At 41.0% G+C, this 17,133-nt stretch overlaps 5 protein-coding genes and 1 long non-coding RNA gene across 6 annotated transcripts; 4 read left to right on the top strand and 2 right to left on the bottom strand.

Moving 5' to 3' along the window:
• Positions 1-4,506: 4,506 nt before the first annotated feature.
• Positions 4,507-4,866, bottom strand: LOC108033380 (uncharacterized). Its single transcript, XM_017107700.2, has one exon. It carries the CDS (start codon positions 4,864-4,866, stop codon positions 4,633-4,635), a length of 234 nt encoding a protein of 77 aa, XP_016963189.1. The 3' UTR covers positions 4,507-4,632.
• Positions 4,867-4,882: 16 nt separating this feature from the next.
• Positions 4,883-5,353, bottom strand: LOC108033381 (uncharacterized). Its single transcript, XM_017107701.3, has 2 exons — positions 5,188-5,353; positions 4,883-5,031 (listed from the first exon to the last, which is right to left on the bottom strand). The coding sequence occupies exons 1-2, from the start codon at positions 5,229-5,231 to the stop codon at positions 4,929-4,931; spliced, it is 147 nt and encodes a 48-aa protein (XP_016963190.1). The 5' UTR covers positions 5,232-5,353; the 3' UTR covers positions 4,883-4,928.
• A 2,058-nt stretch (positions 5,354-7,411) lies between these two features.
• On the top strand, positions 7,412-7,795 carry LOC108034357 (uncharacterized). The gene is made up of 2 exons (XM_017109244.3): positions 7,412-7,580; positions 7,647-7,795. Exons 1-2 carry the CDS (start codon positions 7,528-7,530, stop codon positions 7,744-7,746), a joined length of 153 nt encoding a protein of 50 aa, XP_016964733.1. The 5' UTR covers positions 7,412-7,527; the 3' UTR covers positions 7,747-7,795.
• Positions 7,796-7,846: 51 nt separating this feature from the next.
• LOC108034356 (uncharacterized) lies at positions 7,847-8,276 on the top strand. The gene has a single exon (XM_017109243.2). The coding sequence runs from the start codon at positions 7,847-7,849 to the stop codon at positions 8,054-8,056; it is 210 nt and encodes a 69-aa protein (XP_016964732.1). The 3' UTR covers positions 8,057-8,276.
• Positions 8,277-13,012: 4,736 nt separating this feature from the next.
• Positions 13,013-13,648, top strand: LOC127010689 (uncharacterized). Its single transcript, XR_007763406.1, has 2 exons — positions 13,013-13,091; positions 13,191-13,648. It is a non-coding gene; the product is annotated as an uncharacterized LOC127010689 (long non-coding RNA).
• Positions 13,649-13,701: 53 nt separating this feature from the next.
• LOC108033268 (uncharacterized) lies at positions 13,702-13,890 on the top strand. The gene has a single exon (XM_017107534.1). It carries the CDS (start codon positions 13,702-13,704, stop codon positions 13,888-13,890), a length of 189 nt encoding a protein of 62 aa, XP_016963023.1.
• Positions 13,891-17,133: the final 3,243 nt, after the last annotated feature.

The following is a 17,133-nucleotide window of genomic DNA, read 5'->3' as shown; positions in this document are numbered from 1 at the left end:
CTGCCCACACTGCGGGTTTTAAATATTGGGCTGCCCCATTTCTAAATTATTTTTAATTAGGCAAGGCTAATCAGCTAATAATAATTTCCTGCGACCTTAATATACTTTACGGACAATCTTCAAGCTCCGAAAGTCATCAGGGATTCGACGTGCTCTGTTTATTCCGGACCTCGTCACTTGCTGTTCTCAGTCGGCACTTGGATTTTACTAATTAAAATTCACTTTGACAATAACCGTAACTCTTGAGATACTAATTTCAAAATGTTGCACCATATAAAATATCTACCAAATGGGCACGGTTGAACTTCCGTTTGAAGGAAGGTCGTTAAAATTTAGGGAAAATAATAAGCAAAAATTTTCACGTCTCGGCTAATTAGCGCAGCAGTCACAACAAAAACAAAGCCAGCAACTGGACGCTGTCAACAGCTGCAAGGGGGTGGAAAATCTAAAGGGGGTTGAGTTTTCCACAGGCAGAGTGTTCCGGTTTAATATTTGCGTCACGTCATTAAAAGTGTGACTTAATTGTGAGCGTTTCACAAGTGAAAAGTTTCAATTTACGACAGATTATCAAATCAAGTGTGAATGGGCGAGAAAATCTCGAGACGTTCCCAATTTTCCCGGGCATCCGCAGCTGTTTCCACTCCCTTGCCGATTTTCCTCAAGGTGTTGCCAAATCGATAAGCGTCTGGGAGGGGGGTGAGAAAATCGCACTTGAAAATCTCCTTGCTGAAAAAGAGTCTTTTACCGGTATCAATTTATTTTAACGTTCAGACGCTTAAGCTTTTGACTTTCCCACTTTTCCCGCTCTCTAACCCGGTCATTTATTTCGCACTGGCAATAAAATGGAATTTAAAATGATAGGAAATCTTATTGAAAATTCGCAGATAAGCTGCAAAAAGGGTTGTTCGTGGGGGCGGCGCGTGTCCGTTTCGAACTGTGGGCGGGGCATGCGGCATTTTCCAGTCATTTACATTTAATAGAAGCGCATGAAAAGATAAGCGTGTGTGTAGTGTGTGAAATTTATAACAAATCAATAAAATGACAATAGGTGCAAACTTTATCGACACGCCACTGCCAGAATGGGGCCGGGCTGAAAGGGGATTTTCAGCGAACGCCGCTCTATTCACATTGTCTGAAAATGAAACCCAGGGTAGGTGGTTAAAAGGTGGCTGGAAACGCAAACGAAAGTTTTCGATAAACAATTTTTCGCACGGAAGTGCAATTTAAAGTGAAGTATCCATATAACCGTGTCCGTTTTTCCTTGCAAATGCGGAAATTATACAGAGAAAGTTTCTAATACATTTGTTACCGCCAATCAATCGCTCTGTTCTCTTTCTTGTGGAGGGGTTTGAGATTAAGGTTTTGTCTGGCCTTTAAAGGTGAAACTTTACCGTCAGATAGTTGAGGGGAAATACTATAAATGGGCTCCAGTTCTTTGGAGAAATCTGTGCCCATTTGTTATTGAACTGATTAAAAAAGGAGAGTCTTTGAACAATTTAGCTCAAGGCTATTTATGAAATGTAAATCATCAGCATCGAGTCCAATGATAATAAAATATCTAATCACCCTTTTAATTGCTTTAATCACATGTCTAATCAAATTATCGTTATCAATGGTGGTAAAACCAATCGAGTGCCTAATCCTATAACCATATCAGAAAAAGTATCTCATGGGTACACGCACAAATTGAAAGCGTGAACATGGCGTGCGTGCCTGTCTTCTCATCACCTTAAGTTTCAAGACATTTCCCTCCCAAGTTGTGCTGCGATTTTCCTTACCTTACAGGTGTCTTTAATTGACAGGTCAAACTGTTTATTGCCATGTCACGTGATCTATAAAACTGACGCCCCTGAATTTCCACAGTGATTCCAGCCGCTTACTAAGACATTTTCGAGTAAGTCGCGTCTTCGTGCCTTTTCGAATAAATCGATTAACAAACAAAGTTGAGCCAGCCATGCCCCACGGAATATGTGTGTTGTAGCTATTTCCGTGACAGTAATCAATTTATTTTTGGCAGTGCGCCGATTGCGTTTCCGCTCCAAGAACATGGACGAACCTGAAGTCTGATCCCCTGCAATTTTCCCCACCTCTCCCCGCCGCTTTTCCGAAACCCCTTGCCCTCTTTCGCCAGCGAAAACTCTCTCTTGTCTGCCTCGGAAAACGTTTCATTTCGCTTTGGCTTTTGGCACAGCGATTTCCGCAGAAATGTCGATAAATCATCAGAATGAAATAGTCAGAGGAAAATTTGGGAAAATGGCGGTGCATAGAGGAAAATGAGTAAGTATAAGTTTTATACTGCAATTTTTTTACACGGAATCGAGTTGGCTTTAAAATACCGAGTAAGTATTGGGCAATGAAATAAAAAAAAATAATAAAATGACAAAATGATTTATATAACTTTTTACCGAAATTTTATATTAATCTTTTTAAAAGGCTCAAGTATTTCTTTCTGTTTATGGGGAAAAGTGCTACCTTCTTGGCTGTTGGCGTGATAGATAAGTTGACAGCCGCACCGAAGGGTTATCGTGGCTGTCTCTTAATCAATCTTCCTCCATTGCCGTCTTCATCTTCCTGGCAATTAATTAATTTGCAACAAAGTTGGGGACACGTGACCAGGACATGGGGCTTGAGCGTATTGTCTAAGGCTTTCGGATCGGTCTAAAAGTGTACACACTTACTTTCTTTAAAAATATTAAGGATACGAGAGCGCCAAGATTGCTGTCCATTTTGACGCGACGGGAAGTCCTTTTAGGGTCAAGTGCTGGAATTGATGTTTCGTTTATGATTTATCGTCACTTATTGCAGCGTCACGGGCAATCCTCCCAGTCCGCCAGGCCCACCCCCTGCTAATGGTCGACATATTGCGAAAACAGAAACAAAAACTAAATTAGACATAATAGCCGGCTTGAGGGGGTGGCAAGTAGGTCGTTTCAGATAAGTCGTCATGCTGTCATAATCATCACAAGACAGCATCCATCCATCGCCCATTTTGCAACGCCCACAAGTAACCCTGTGACCCCGCGAACCCCTTGAACTCCCTTCCAGAGCTCCCGTTTGCCTCCGCCTGCAATTTACTGATGTAATAACCATGTTTTCAGCTTGTAATGCGGCAGGGCAGCAAAAACACTTCTGGCGGGGGTGAAAGTCAAGTTCCCAAGAACCCGAAGGAGTGGTGGGTGGTGGAAAAAGGGGGAGTCCTCGGGGGTCGAGGGTTGCCTTTTGTTCTGGGCTCTACTTTTGAATTGTTTTTGAAGTTAAATGTGTGATAATTTAATGACTGTCGACGCATCGCTCACAAGGACACACACAATATCTGGCTCGCCCCCTGGAAGACCACCCACCCCTCTGTTATATAACTCAATCCTCGCCGAACGTTTAATTTAGTGGAATAATAAAAATGTTTTTGGGGCATAAAACTCTGCGGCTGGCGATGATTTGTGCGCTTTCGATGTAACAGATTGTCTTTTAATGCGTCCGATTCGGCCAACTGTGATACCCAAAAATCTGTGATCTCACGGGGTGGAAATTATGATGTCTGACTTTGTGGGTTCCTCGGCCTGGCAACAGTTTAGTCATCGTCTTCGATTTGATAATCATTTTCCAGCTCAACTAGTTCGCGGGGCAGTCAGCTGATCTGCCAAGCATATGTTGCATATATTCAACCCGAAACGAGTTCGCTGTGAACGCTTAAATTAGCATTCTAGTCTACTTATTTGCATAAATTACTGGGCCACAAGTCTGGAGTGTTTAGTGTTTTTTTCTACTAGTTGGTGGGGCAGGTGGTGATATTATTCTTCTAAGGGATGAGGAACCTCTGAATACTAATTAAGTCACTTTGGGTGAGACTTTAGATGCTTCCAGTTCTTTGCGGAGCTTCTGCATAATTTTGACGATACTTAACAAGCATGGGGAATTTTGGGGAAGTTTTATTGGTAGTCTGGGGAAACCTCAATTAAAACAAAACTAACTCAACACTACTTCTAAGCTTAGATTCATTAGACGAATTGTTTTGTTGACCCAATTAGAAAGATAGAAAACTCCTGTTTTAAGAAGTGGATCAAGTTCATCGACTTAGGGAAAACAACTTTCGCTGCATTGCAAAGCGATTTAGGTTCCTTAGAATCCATATTTTCTCCATGATACCCCTGTCTTTTTCCATCATTCGGCTCACCTGCAAAGCCTAAAAAACATGCAAAAGCCAACCAAGATTTATGCAAATCCCAGCAAACGAATGTTGGAACCTTAACGCTTTTGATTCGGCGCTAATGTAAAAATATGGCGCCCGCATGTGGAAAAAAACCGAATATCAAATGTGCAAAAATCGCACAGCCACATTTGCATATGACAAAGTGAGGCAGACAGCCGCAAACAATGAAAAATGACGGCGACGAATGCTCGCAGGCTTAGTTGGGGTAATTTAATTTGGCAAAATAAAAAAAAATTGCAATAAATAAATTCCCCCGTCCACCCAGCACGTGACTGCTGCGATTTATGAAACTCAATTAATTTGTGGAAATTTTATAAATGAATTTATTGCATTTATGTAATGTGACAAATAGTCGCCATCATAGCGATGTTTTCTCCTCCAGTGCGGTCTCTCCAGGCGGTGGGTGTCGAACCCCCAACCGCTTCCTAGCAGAAGTGCAGGTTATTGAACTGCTCCCGATCGTTGGTGACCATCTGGTTGTATTTGAAGGCCGCCGACTGCCGGGAGGCGCTCTGAACCGTGAGCCTCGTATTTTGCAGGAAACTATCCGCCGGACTGCTGGATACGGCGTACTTTCCGCCCAGACCCTCCACGGTCCTCATGGGACTCAGGTGCTTGGCGGGGATGGCCTTGCTGGGTGTGCGAGTTTGGTGAACCATTTTCAGGGATTTCTTTCGAGTTTCAACAGGAGCTTAGGGGAGCTTAGATGGATGTGGGGGATTCAGGGCACACTGGAGAGACGCGTGAGCACGGAGAATTCCAGACAATTGCCGCAGTTACTAGTGCGAGAGCCGCCCTTCTTGGAAGAAAGATGTTTAGATAGACTGCAAATGTAAAAGAAGGGAAACATTAGTTTGTCACATAATAGTATTTTTACTTTTAAGAGCATGCTTAGCGATGATAAATTATTAAACTTTAATGTTTAGTTTAAAATTTAATTCTTCTAGAAGAAATTCTTCCTAAAGTGTCCCCTTCCTCACCTTATATTATTCAGCAGCTTGGCTTTGGTGTCCGGTGTCTTCATTGACACATTTGTTTATAAACGTTGGGGAAAGTATTTTTGAAAAATCACTGATTGGGTATTGACTGCTAGGCCTTCACACTTTAGTCTGTTGGATTTCGAACCGATAGTGGTGCTTTTATATCAGAAAGCCGCCCAGATTTAGCTGATCTCATCACGCGCCGGGAGCGTGCTCAAGTTAAACTAGTTTTTCGGCGCCTCTGATGCAAAGTCAGAGGCTTGTGCCAAATTTCTTGTTTACGCCACCGCGTGGTACGTCAATGGAGGACCGAATGGAAAACTTGCTATTCCATTGACGGTCCAAAACGGTAAACATCTCTGCGAAAGAGTAAACAAACGCAAACACCAAACAAATAAACAAATCATGTGGGGAATTTTTGGATTCAAAAGCTGCAGGTGGTTTCCCCCAAGGATCTGAGGAACATGCTTCTCGAAGGCATTCAGCCAAGTGTTCCATATCGAGCAATCCGCACTTTATATAGATTTTTGGTTAGGAATTTTTGGGTCGAAAAAATACATAAATACTTATATTTACTTTCTTTGTTCACTGTCTGGGCAAGTTTTTTAATTATTGAACCATGTGTCTGGCATATTTGCATACTGCAGTATAGCTTAAAATTTGGCAGACATATAAATTGGGTATATAATACAAAAGTCAAATGCAGATTTTGACATTTAAAACAGCGTCTTAGACGTTCAAAGTACAACATTGAATTTTACTTTTTCGAGCTGGTAAACCAGTTTTTGGGAGAAGGGTATGGCGTATTGGAGGGGTCCTGAATGTCATTAAACCTATAAAAATGTTTTTGTGGGATATTCTGTTGACTTTTGCCCGGGCTATGATAAGAAGATAAGGGCAGTTGTGTATAACTAGATTTTAAATAATTTAAACTATGCATATTATTTCAACTAATGGGGGAATCCAAAATATCAATGATCAATTAAATGATCACTACGAGCTCGAAATAGTTCGAACTATTTTTAGATACTATTTCTGAATATCTGCATCCTTTTTCGGTGTTTATAGCATAGCTCAGATCGGTTTGTTATATATCTATAGACAACAGGTTAATATACCTACTATAAGCCGGCAACAGGCTTTTGAGTTGTTTTCTTGATCGAATTGGCTGATGCAATTTAACCAAGACTTTTCATCAGCGGTTCATGCATAATTCGCTATATCAATAGTGATCAGGTGATGTACGTATTTATCTATATTCATATAGGCATATATTGCCTACTAGCAATTAATGCTGTAAGTGCCACTACCAGGGCTTCAGGCTGTCTGAGATTGGCGAAAATGTCCTGTTTTGGAGAATTTGGGTGACGTGTCAAAAACCGCCGGCCGGCAACTCCAAACGTTATACGAATCATAATGATCATGTTTGTGGAGAGGAGACAAAGGAAATGACTACGTGATATGCAGCAGGTTTGGTTTGGGTGGTTTTTATACCCTTTAAACACGAAGTTTTAAGAAATATAAACATTGGGAAAAATATTATCTTGGTATCACAATCCTAACCTATCCAAAAATAATATATATAAATCAGGGACCATAATCATCATAAGTTTTATTTTAAAGCTCGAAAAATAATCATTTTATACGTAGTAAAAATAGAAAACCTTAAATAATTATTATTTCAGATTCAAAAGTAAAGTCTAAAAATAGAACTCATGAGTTCTGCGTGTTCTGCAAAAGATAGGGGACCATAATATAACACAAATACCAATATTTTGTAATGTCTCTAGTTACTTTCAGAATGATCAACCCAATCTTTAAAAGCTAATGCTAATTCCGCACAAATACCCTATTTTTATACCCATTTTTAAAGGTATCGGATAGTCGGCTCCCTTCGACATTGACCAGAGTTGTTTGCAAAAGATTTCGCTGATAAAACCAGTTGCTCGATAGCTCTAATTTGCATTGTCGACCGCTGGAACGGGTTCGCCTCAGACTGAGGCTGAGTTGAGGTCACCAGAGGGGTGGAGGTGAGCGGGGGCCGTGCGAGGGAGTTTCTGGCGGCTTGGAAGTGCCTGCAGCTGGTGCTCCGGCACTAACGTTACTTGCTCGTAGAACGGTGACGCAGTTCCTCCGCCAGACATCAGTGCACTCGGATCGGATCGGATCGTATTGGAGCGGATCGGATCGGAACGGCGTATTTAAACCAGTTGTGGATGTCGCTAGAGGGCCAGTAGAAAGTCCAGAGCAGAGCAGATCGGTGCTGAACTGTCCGGAGCGCGAGCCGTAAAATTTCCTTTCTTTCCTATCCGATGTGCAATTTGCAAAAGTTTTGTGTCAATGCCAAAAATTAGCCACACGGATTCCAAACAAAAATTGTTGAAGCAAGCAAGGTGGGTAGAAGGCAATTGTTTGTTAAAAACAGTCTTACTTAAAAATTATATTTTTATTTTCTACAGATTGGGCAAACATCTGTCATCGAAGAAAGGATCTCGCACGGGAAACTCGGCCAACAACAAGGAACTTAAAGTGCTCACCCTTTTGCAAACTGTACCGTGAACCTTGACTTCTCTACAAACGCATTGGAAGCGCAGCTTTGTGTAATCGGCAGGAAATTTCACTTATTCAAAAAGAAAACCAAGGAAAGTCCAGAGACAAAATGGTCTACACTGAACGTACCGACAAGTGCCTGAGCAGCAACACCAAGGACAGCAAATCCTCGAAGGATCAGGGCCATTCCAAAACGAATAGTGGCTCGGCATCAGGATCGGGATCCTGGAGCAGTCAAGCCTCGAGTGCCGAAAAGTGGAAGTACAACAACATGGTGAAAAACGATCGCCAGCAGTTCAATGGTATGCATTTCTCCTGAAACGGAGGGATAATACCTATTGAAATGCACCCATAGAAAAATGGGGACCTGGGGAGCCGATTGTTGTTGTTATTTGCTTTGGCATGATAGGGTTCGCTTAAGCTAGTTTTGTAAGCTGTTCTATAGACTTAGGTATTCCCATGTGGTGCAGAAAAAGAAAAAATTATTATTCTCATTGGTAGAAAAAATTAAATCAGACCAGAGATGCGCAAAAAACAAACATATATTTATTTGAGGTGGAAGGGGAATAACAAATTTTATTGTTAGAAGGGAAGAAGTAGAAAAACAAGCTTACAAAAATATTATCACTCAATTTAAAGCTTTTTAAGCCAGTATTTATTATATTTTCAAGCACCACGGAGCCCCATCCCCAATCACCCATCAATAGCCCTTGCCATTTGACCTTGCTACTTGACTTTCCCGACTTGACTGATACCCAACGCATATTTTATTGTCTGCAGCATTTGCATGAATTGCGGCTATTAGCGTGATTAGGCCAACTTCTGGATGGGGCTACGGGCAACCCTCGATGAATCCGGACGGAGTGCACTTTATACGCATTAGCTACGCTTATTTGACAGCCTCAATCTGCCGGGCGATTCCTGCAATATTGATGATGTCTGGCCACCCCCTTTTCCCATTTGATTTCCCCCGCTCTGATCCTTGTGACGCGTGTCCTTTTCTGAGAACAAGTGTATCTTCCAGGGCAGCCGCAGCAGGACGACGTCCGGTTTTCGTTACGAGGATTCGTTCAACTGTATTTGGGAAATTGGAAAGTGCGAAATTTTTATAATTTTTCAATTGTGTTGTTTGCCCGGAATGGAGAAAGATCGTATTCAGTTCGAAGCGGGAGTGGGAAGGATGCTGCGGTTGTCCTTCGGTCGTGACACACGACTGAGCAGGGGACTCGAGCTTCGCAGGACACGTGGCACATGGCTATTAGGAAAAGCGATTTCCTTGACGGTGCTAATAGAATTCTCGCACTCTCCGGCAATCTCATCCCCGCGCCAAAGCATAAATGTTGTGGCGTTTTCGGGTTTTCCTTTTTCCGGGAGGCAGCTGTCAATGTGCTTTACACGAAAAAAAATATGTTTGGAAAGTAGATTTAAAGGTTTTAAAATATAATATAATAATTAAAAATTTGTTCATGTTTCTTTAAAGTCTAAATATTTTCTAACCAAAATACCCCTTAGAAAGCACACAAATTTTAAAAACTTTAAACAAACTATTGAATGACATTTGTAACTATGATTTCTTTGTGTACATCATCAAGTTGAGTCCTGAACTCTCTTTTTTCCACCCACTCAACCCGTCTCTATCGGCTTCTGTCTGTACTGGGCCTTGTAATTACTTTGTTTCCTAGCGCCAGGCGGTCCTCAGCACCCAAAAGATTCCTTGTCACTTTTGGTGTTGTGCGATGCAATTAAAACCGCTCCGCAGGTGTCCTTTGAACTTTGCCACGAAAATAAACGGTGTCTCAGTATTTGCTCATTGGCGTGGAATGTGTCAGTTGCAAGGCTTCCGAAATGGGACGACGCTCTCTGATTTATCAGACAGAAGCAATTATCACGTCATTATCAAGGAAAGCCCGCAGGAACTGTTGAAGCTTTGATTTTTGTTTTACTAACTGGTATACGTAGACTCCAAGGGTTTCATGTGATATTATTTATTCTTTTTTACTGCTACATCACTTTAATAATTTTATTATTATTTTTCATTTCGGTAACTCCAACGCTACTTCTCGTGAATCTGTAACTTTTTGTTAAATATCTCCTTTTGATGGTCAAAACAAGTCTTGGTCTTTATCAGCAATTGAAAACTGATTTCCGCTGAAGGACAACCCTCACCTTGGACCCCTAACTCCGCTCCTTCCCCCGACGACATATGTCACAATGGCATTTTGGAAAATTATGAATAATATCCGTAACTTCTGCCGAGACACACGCCCTAATGCCGTGAAATGTTCCCGAGCAGCTTGCGTTGAAAATGTGGAAGAGGGCGACCAGGCCCACACTTCAACTCAGTCCCAGACAACGCCTCTGAAATTGTGAGTTCCAAACTGGCGAGTAAATTTGCTTGGGGCGTGCCGTCAGATACAACTTCCGATGACATCCGACAGATGTTTTGCAGCCAACAGGATAACCGGCGGATTGCCGAATTTGTAGTACTTTGCACGGGAGTTGCGCCCGCTTGCAAAACAATTGTCGGCACATTTCCCGTCGCGGATGTCTCCGCCAGCAGCAGTTGAAATGTGTACAAAGTCGAATCAGATGCGAATTACATTTGAGTGTAGGTACTCGATGACAATGTACGGGCGTTGACATCTCGGCAAAGGTGTTTTGGCTTCCTGTTTGGCACATGACAATGTCATCGCCACATGGCAGCCACACACGCATGGAAATTGATTGCCCGGAGGATGGGGAATCCAGGAGACTTTACACGATATTCGATCATATTCAGCTGGTTTGAGATGTGGGCAGAAACACGGTGGATAAGTGAATTATGAATAAGAAACATAACCGCCTTAAAGTTGGCAAGCAATTTTAGGTAGCTCAAACTTAAAACATAGAAGTCTGAGTAAAGATTTCATTTCCCAATTTAAGAACAGATTAGTAATCAAAATCAGAAGAAACGTTCCTAAGTACAGAAAATTATGTTCCTGACTGTAAGTAAATTTCGGATTAAAGCAGGGAAAGAAAATCCATTGACAATTGTTCTTAATCAAAGAATATTTTGCCCTTACTTAAAAACATTTGTTTTTGACTAGTTTCTAAAACCAAAGAGTTCTTAATTTAAGAGTATTTTCCTTTTTCTAGAAAATTTTTTTATCAGTGTATAAATTAAGACTTATATAACACCTTATGTGGCCTGAAGTCGAACTATCAATACAGATAGTTTAATTCGATATCAAATTCATCTATAACCCTACTCAAGTCAATCAATTTTTGATCTCTGGCTTACCTTGGTTTGTCAATAGCTACCCCTTAAATTATATTCCAATCAAACTAGATTTCTCTCTGTTATTTGTAAACATCTCTATCAGTCCAAGGATTTGCATAAATCACTTCTTATATGATATATCATATCACATGACCTCTCATAAGCGTATGCAAATGGCCTAATCAAATATAGATTTGCCGGAGAATATAATTTACAAAATATGCCAAACATTCGTCCTGACAAAAGGTGGCAATTACACAAAAAAACAGGGAACCACGAACTCAATTCAATTCACAGGGAGAATTTTCGAGTTCCGAATCAAAAGCAACCCCCCTCTTTTCCCATTGTTGCGGATATATTTTTCAGCCGCCATTTCTGATCGACAGCTGTCATGAATGACAATTGGATTGCAGGAGCAGCATTTCCGAAGTTGCTGCCTCTGCTTCACGGTTGCATCGAATTCGGATCCTTATAAAATATGCAATAAAAATATGAGACCCCGTGATGATTGCCAGTATTTATAGATTTCGACCATTTCTGCGGCGGCTGCTGCGGCGAGGTCATCAAAACGAAAACAACCAAATCGACATGGAAATTGAAACAATGGCAAGGCGAGTGGCAATTGATGCCCCAGGGGCGTAGAGGGTCAGCGGTTTTCGGACGGGGGTGGGGTTCTACTCCGCAGTGGAGTGGTTCGAACTGAACAGAATTGAACCGAAGTGGAGTGGTTCTTGAGTAAAACGCAGAAATGCGGTTGCTTTTTTGTGGGTCGTCTCGGGATATTTTGGGAGAGGGAAGAATGCTTAAGTTTAGGGAACTAAAGTTCATCAGTTTGTATTCGCACTTTAGAATATTATTCGTTTTTAAAATATTAAAACTTCTATAAAATATTTATGATACAATAGATAGACTTTTTTTCATAATCTTATACTAAAAAATTTAGGAGATAAATGGTATCTCACGGAGGAAGATGCTTGCTATTTTACGTTTATTTATCATGATATTTTTCAAAGTTATAATAAATATCCTCACTAAAAATGCACCTAATACAATTTTATTAAATTAAAATGGCTTTATTTCTGCAGCTCATTCCCCAAGCCTCACTGGCCCAACTTCTTTTCGCAGGGCTGCCCTTCAAGAACCATATTTAGCATGTTTTCGTACGCACAACCGCATGTGGGAAAGGTCGCGGGAAAGGGGTCGAGAGCAGAGTGCAAAACCTTTAAATGCAATTATGGCCTGTGGCCCATGTGGGCTCAAGTGCGGCGAGGTCGTCACAAAACGCCAATGATATGCTCTCGAGTGTCTTTTGTTGTGGCTCAAATACATAAGCAGGGCAACTCCCCCTTTTTGCGAAGCCCCCTCCACCACCCCCTAAACACCCCTTTGCCACCCGTCCTCTGCGGTTCTTACAGCCTGCTTTAAATTGAGCGCGCCAAAAAGTTGTAGCTGAGCTTTCCATTCGCTAATCGGGTGGTGCAGATGGGTGATATGTACTCTTTCGCCAGTGTGAGTGAGTATCTGTGTGCGCTGGGGTGGTGGTGTGCGTGTGTGGCATATGCAACGCTCCACAATCGCATCATTTTGAGCAATTAAGTGTGTATTATCCGTCGCTGCGTCTGTCAAAGGGCCTTGAAAGCAACTTCAAACCGAATCCAGTCGCGGCATCGCAGTCGCTCCTGTTCCTGTTCCGCCACCGGAAGTACATTGAATGTGCCAGAGTGTGAGTGTGTGTATCGGCACACAAAAACAAAATATTAAGCAATACATTTTACAAAGTATATAAAAATTATTATACTATTTTTTTCAGGATCGTTTAATTATTAAGAGGTAAATTTAAGTTATGCCTTTTTCATAGGTTAATCCAAAAAAATACTTCTTTTATGATGAGCTTTTCTCTGTGGAGTCGCTTTTAAATTAAGTTATATCTTATGCAAAATATTGTCTGCAGTTTTTTTATACGACACTTTTACAAATTTATCTCAAATGTCGTATTATTGCTTATCCATTTTTTCAGCGTTCCAGATCATAAATCATAAAGTTTCTATTGTCAATATACCAAATAATGTAAAATAATAACAAAAAAAGGTTAAAAGTGAGTTCTGGCATAGCAACTTCTATATAGCTTTATAAATCATGACTGTGATTATATGCTAAAATTGGTTTAGTCTTTTGATACCTATCTTTTTTACAGTGTACATTTGCCTCCTTCCACCTCTCTAAATCCGTGCTTTTCATGCGCAAATTGTGCATTTAAGTCGACAATGGCGAGCCAACAAAGGCAACGGAATGGGATGCGAAGTACTCGTTATATGGGATATGGAACATAGGATATAGGATACGTTGTGTGCTCCTGCTTCGGATGCAGCCCAGCGATGCAGAGTCCTTATTGTGATGCCTACTTTTACTTTTGTTCGGTGTGCAACTAACTGAGGGCGGTCGGGAGGCGTTTTGCTGTCAAGTCTTCGAGCTCGAAGCCCCTTATTGGTGGTTGGTAGGGAGCAGTGTGGGATTCGAGCTGATGAAAACTACTGTAAGGAAAACTAGGTTTTACAACGTAACTGCGTTTTTTTAAATAGGATGCAAAAGCTTAAAACAAACCTTTGTAAAATTTTAGCAAGCATTAAATTATTTTATATTTTCAGCTGTTCACTTGGGTCTATTCGTGATTTTTTCCACTTCCAATTTTATAAAAGTAGTCTGACATGAAACTTTTCCACCTTTTCACTCCCACTCCATTACACATTTCTCATTCGCTTTATTGCCCTCTCGGGCTGTCACAAACAAGTGTGGCCAACCTGAAGCCACGCCCATATCAACCCACATACGCCCACTTTTCTTTGGCTTTCCCCGCACAAATCGACAATGTCTCCTGGCCACGCTGGCCAATTTAAAATTCAATTTAATTTCAATTGATATTGGAAAATCTCTCAGAACCTCACCTCCTTTTTGTCAACTAAAAAAACCTATCCACACGCAGCGGGGAAGCCCCATTACCAGTTTCCAGAGCTTTTCGTTTTCCCAGTGTGGAAAACTCGCTCGGACTCTCGACAAAAGGTGAGAAACCAAAAGCAATTACACCACAGATTTCAGTTCTTTTCTCGAAAAGTTTGTTGATAATTGGAACGGGGCTTCCCTGGGTCGGGCGGCAGAGATCCAGACAGAATCCAAAGTGGGTGGCTGGAGCCATAAATTATGCACAGGACATGAAAGACAGCAACCTGAACGGCAACAATAACAATCCCCGGCAAAGTACCACACAAAACCCAACCCTCACTAATTGCCCCAAGGTTGGTCCTCAAAATATCCGGCACAGATTGTTTTCCTAGCAACGCCGTCTCCTCGGGCTGTGAAAGATTTCCTACACGTTTCGGCCATCTCATAAATAAAGGCAAAATTTCATTAAGACAAATTATTGTCTATCAATATGTTGCCACAACATGAACGGAATAGGCAGGACATTGCTCATTTGCCGACCACCCCACCAGCTTGTATTTGTATGTTTACATAATAATATTTGCGGCTCATAATTGCATAAATTTTTAAAGTGAAACGCGTTTCGGGCTTGGGCAACCTGCAATCCCTCATTGTTCTGGCCCCGAACCCCTCCCCAGCTACAGTACGGATTGGTTTGTTTTCCGTTGGTATTACTCTCACGAAGGGTACTTTACTGGTAAAATGCATTTTAACACTTATTTTGTTATGAGTATTGAACGAAGATATTTTAAAAGTTTTAAATATTATAAAGGTTTAATAAAATATCATAATTCTTTTAGCAGGAGATACCTTATAAACCAAAGTTTATAATAATCAAAGTTGAATTGTTATTACAAAAATGATAAAAAATATATTATTTTAAATGATAGAATTCATTATCTTTTAGATAAAGTTTACAGGATAATAAGAAGCTTTATTCTATACATTTTTTGGAAAGTTTATATTACATTTTGAAGGGCATTCCCAGCAGCGACTTCCCATATTTTTGCTGGTTTGGCTTGGTTATGGGTTAAATACGTAGAAATTAAATTAAACATGCCCGCGGGTGAACTTCGCTGCAGGTTTCCCTTCCACGAACACAAAAGGAGTGGAACTAGGCCTAGGCTTTAAATCCAATTACGATGATATCCAGGGGGAGTTTCCCAGGCAGGTGAGTGTGTGCTTAAGTCGCGTGCATGCTACGAGGGAGTATTGCAGCACTAGGCTTATAGATAACATAGCCCGTAGGATAACTAATTGTTTATCCAGCCCCAAAGATAACTTTCCCATCCAAAGTGAGAGTGCGCCCTTTCGCTGCGACACTTGACTTCTTCCTAATTGTTACGACCGCATAAATTTCAATTTATTTCTGTTCAACTATGCGGTTGTCGCAGAGTTCATCGATTTTATCGGTTTCTTCTTCAAAGGAAGCTGCGCCAAGTCTTCATTTCGGAGCTCTTGAGAAACTCATCATCCATCGCCTAGAACAAATCGAGTGTGAAATTCGATAAGTGGCTGGGATTGTCTGAGTGCCAGACGAGCACTAACCGCCACTTGAATCCGGGATTTTTGTTTACGAACAACCAAAATCGACAAATACGAAACTATTATGGGTGAATTATGAATTACGCTCCACTTTATGTGACTTTTACGAGGGCAATTCAAATTAGCTTCGTGTTTCTCAAATAAAATGAAGACTGGTGAATCTCTATTAAGTTTTGCTGTCCTCAACAGATTTCTTACATTTTTTCCCAGCTCTGAACTGAAGTTTTATGCAACTACCCTTTTATTTTCTTTCAAATATTAAATCTATGAAAGTGATTGGTGCTCCGCCCAATTTCATCATTCTCCACCCACTCCCCGCTAAAACGATTTACATGAAATTCCCATTTTCCCAGGGCCAACCACTTGACTTATGACTGCCCCACCACCACCCCCAACTCCCTGGGCTGACTAAATCGCTACTAAGTATTATACTATATAGATTATATGGCGGGCTCCGCACACACTCAAGCACCGGGGTGCTGGGAGTAGAGACCACTAAAGACACTAAGCACGACAAAAAGACATTAAACACGACAACGAAATAAAAAAACATTGAAGTTCCTTATCAGCATTTCCGCTTTTCGTGACCAATGTCTTGGAGTGTGCACACACATTTGCTAATACCGCAGTCGGTAATGGTATTGGTTCCAGGCTGCCTGTGTGCGTTTTCGGAATATCAGTTTCGCACACTCCGCGGATCTCAGTGGCATGCAAAGGTTATAGAAATGGAAAAGTCGAAGGGCTGGCGAGGTCGGGGGTCGCTCTGCCTCCCGTTGCCCCTCCCCCAGGGCCTTAATTCTGGACATGCTCTTGGCCACACTGGTTATCCTCCATTATTCATAAATATGCAAATGCCAGGCCGTAATAAATTCCAGATGCATGGCCAACGGCTGCGGGTCAATTTCGAGCTCACGCTCATGGGCTTTACCTTCGCACAGAAAGAAACAGCCACTGCTAGAGTTGGCCAAAACCCAAAAGCAAGAATAGTGCTCAAGTTACCTTACCTATGGTTACATTCTTGTTGGGTTTCGAGGTAGCTACTGCTCAAGGCTTCCATTAAAAGATAGAAGGAATTGTCCCCAAGCCAAAAAACGAATGTTAAAATTAACATTGATTCTGACTTCTAAAATATCATCTTTAGTGGAAATCTTAGTAAGTTTAAAATTAAAGGTTTGTATAAGGTATGATATTTACAACACTGAATATGGTAGGTTTTTGCTCGTTTTCCGTCGGTTAGAAAGAAACAGCTACTAAGTTTTGCAAAAATCAAATTTACTATATAAAGAGCTAAAGGTAAGACCATTAAACATGATAATTTTAGTTGTAATGTTATTTAATGTTAAATGGAAGTATATATAGCAAAAAGGAGCTACTTTATTAAAACTGTCCAGGAATTGTCTCAAATTTGGGTTTAAGAACACAAAACTAAATAAGAGATAAGGGTATTTATTTTATTCGAACACTAGTATAAGTTGTCATGCATATATGATCTTCAGAGACCACAAAAAGTTATGCTTTCAATCAAAATATAATATCAATAGCAATAGATGGGTTATGACTTCTAGTAAATAATCACAAATGAAACAATTTTTCTTCCTGTGCATCCTTGCCAGCAA

This window comes from Drosophila biarmipes, chromosome 2L (assembly GCF_025231255.1).
Source record: "Drosophila biarmipes strain raj3 chromosome 2L, RU_DBia_V1.1, whole genome shotgun sequence".
NCBI lineage: Eukaryota > Metazoa > Arthropoda > Insecta > Diptera > Drosophilidae > Drosophila > Drosophila biarmipes.
Note: the sequence above shows the minus strand (reverse complement) of the source record. Positions and strands in the feature narration are given on the sequence as shown.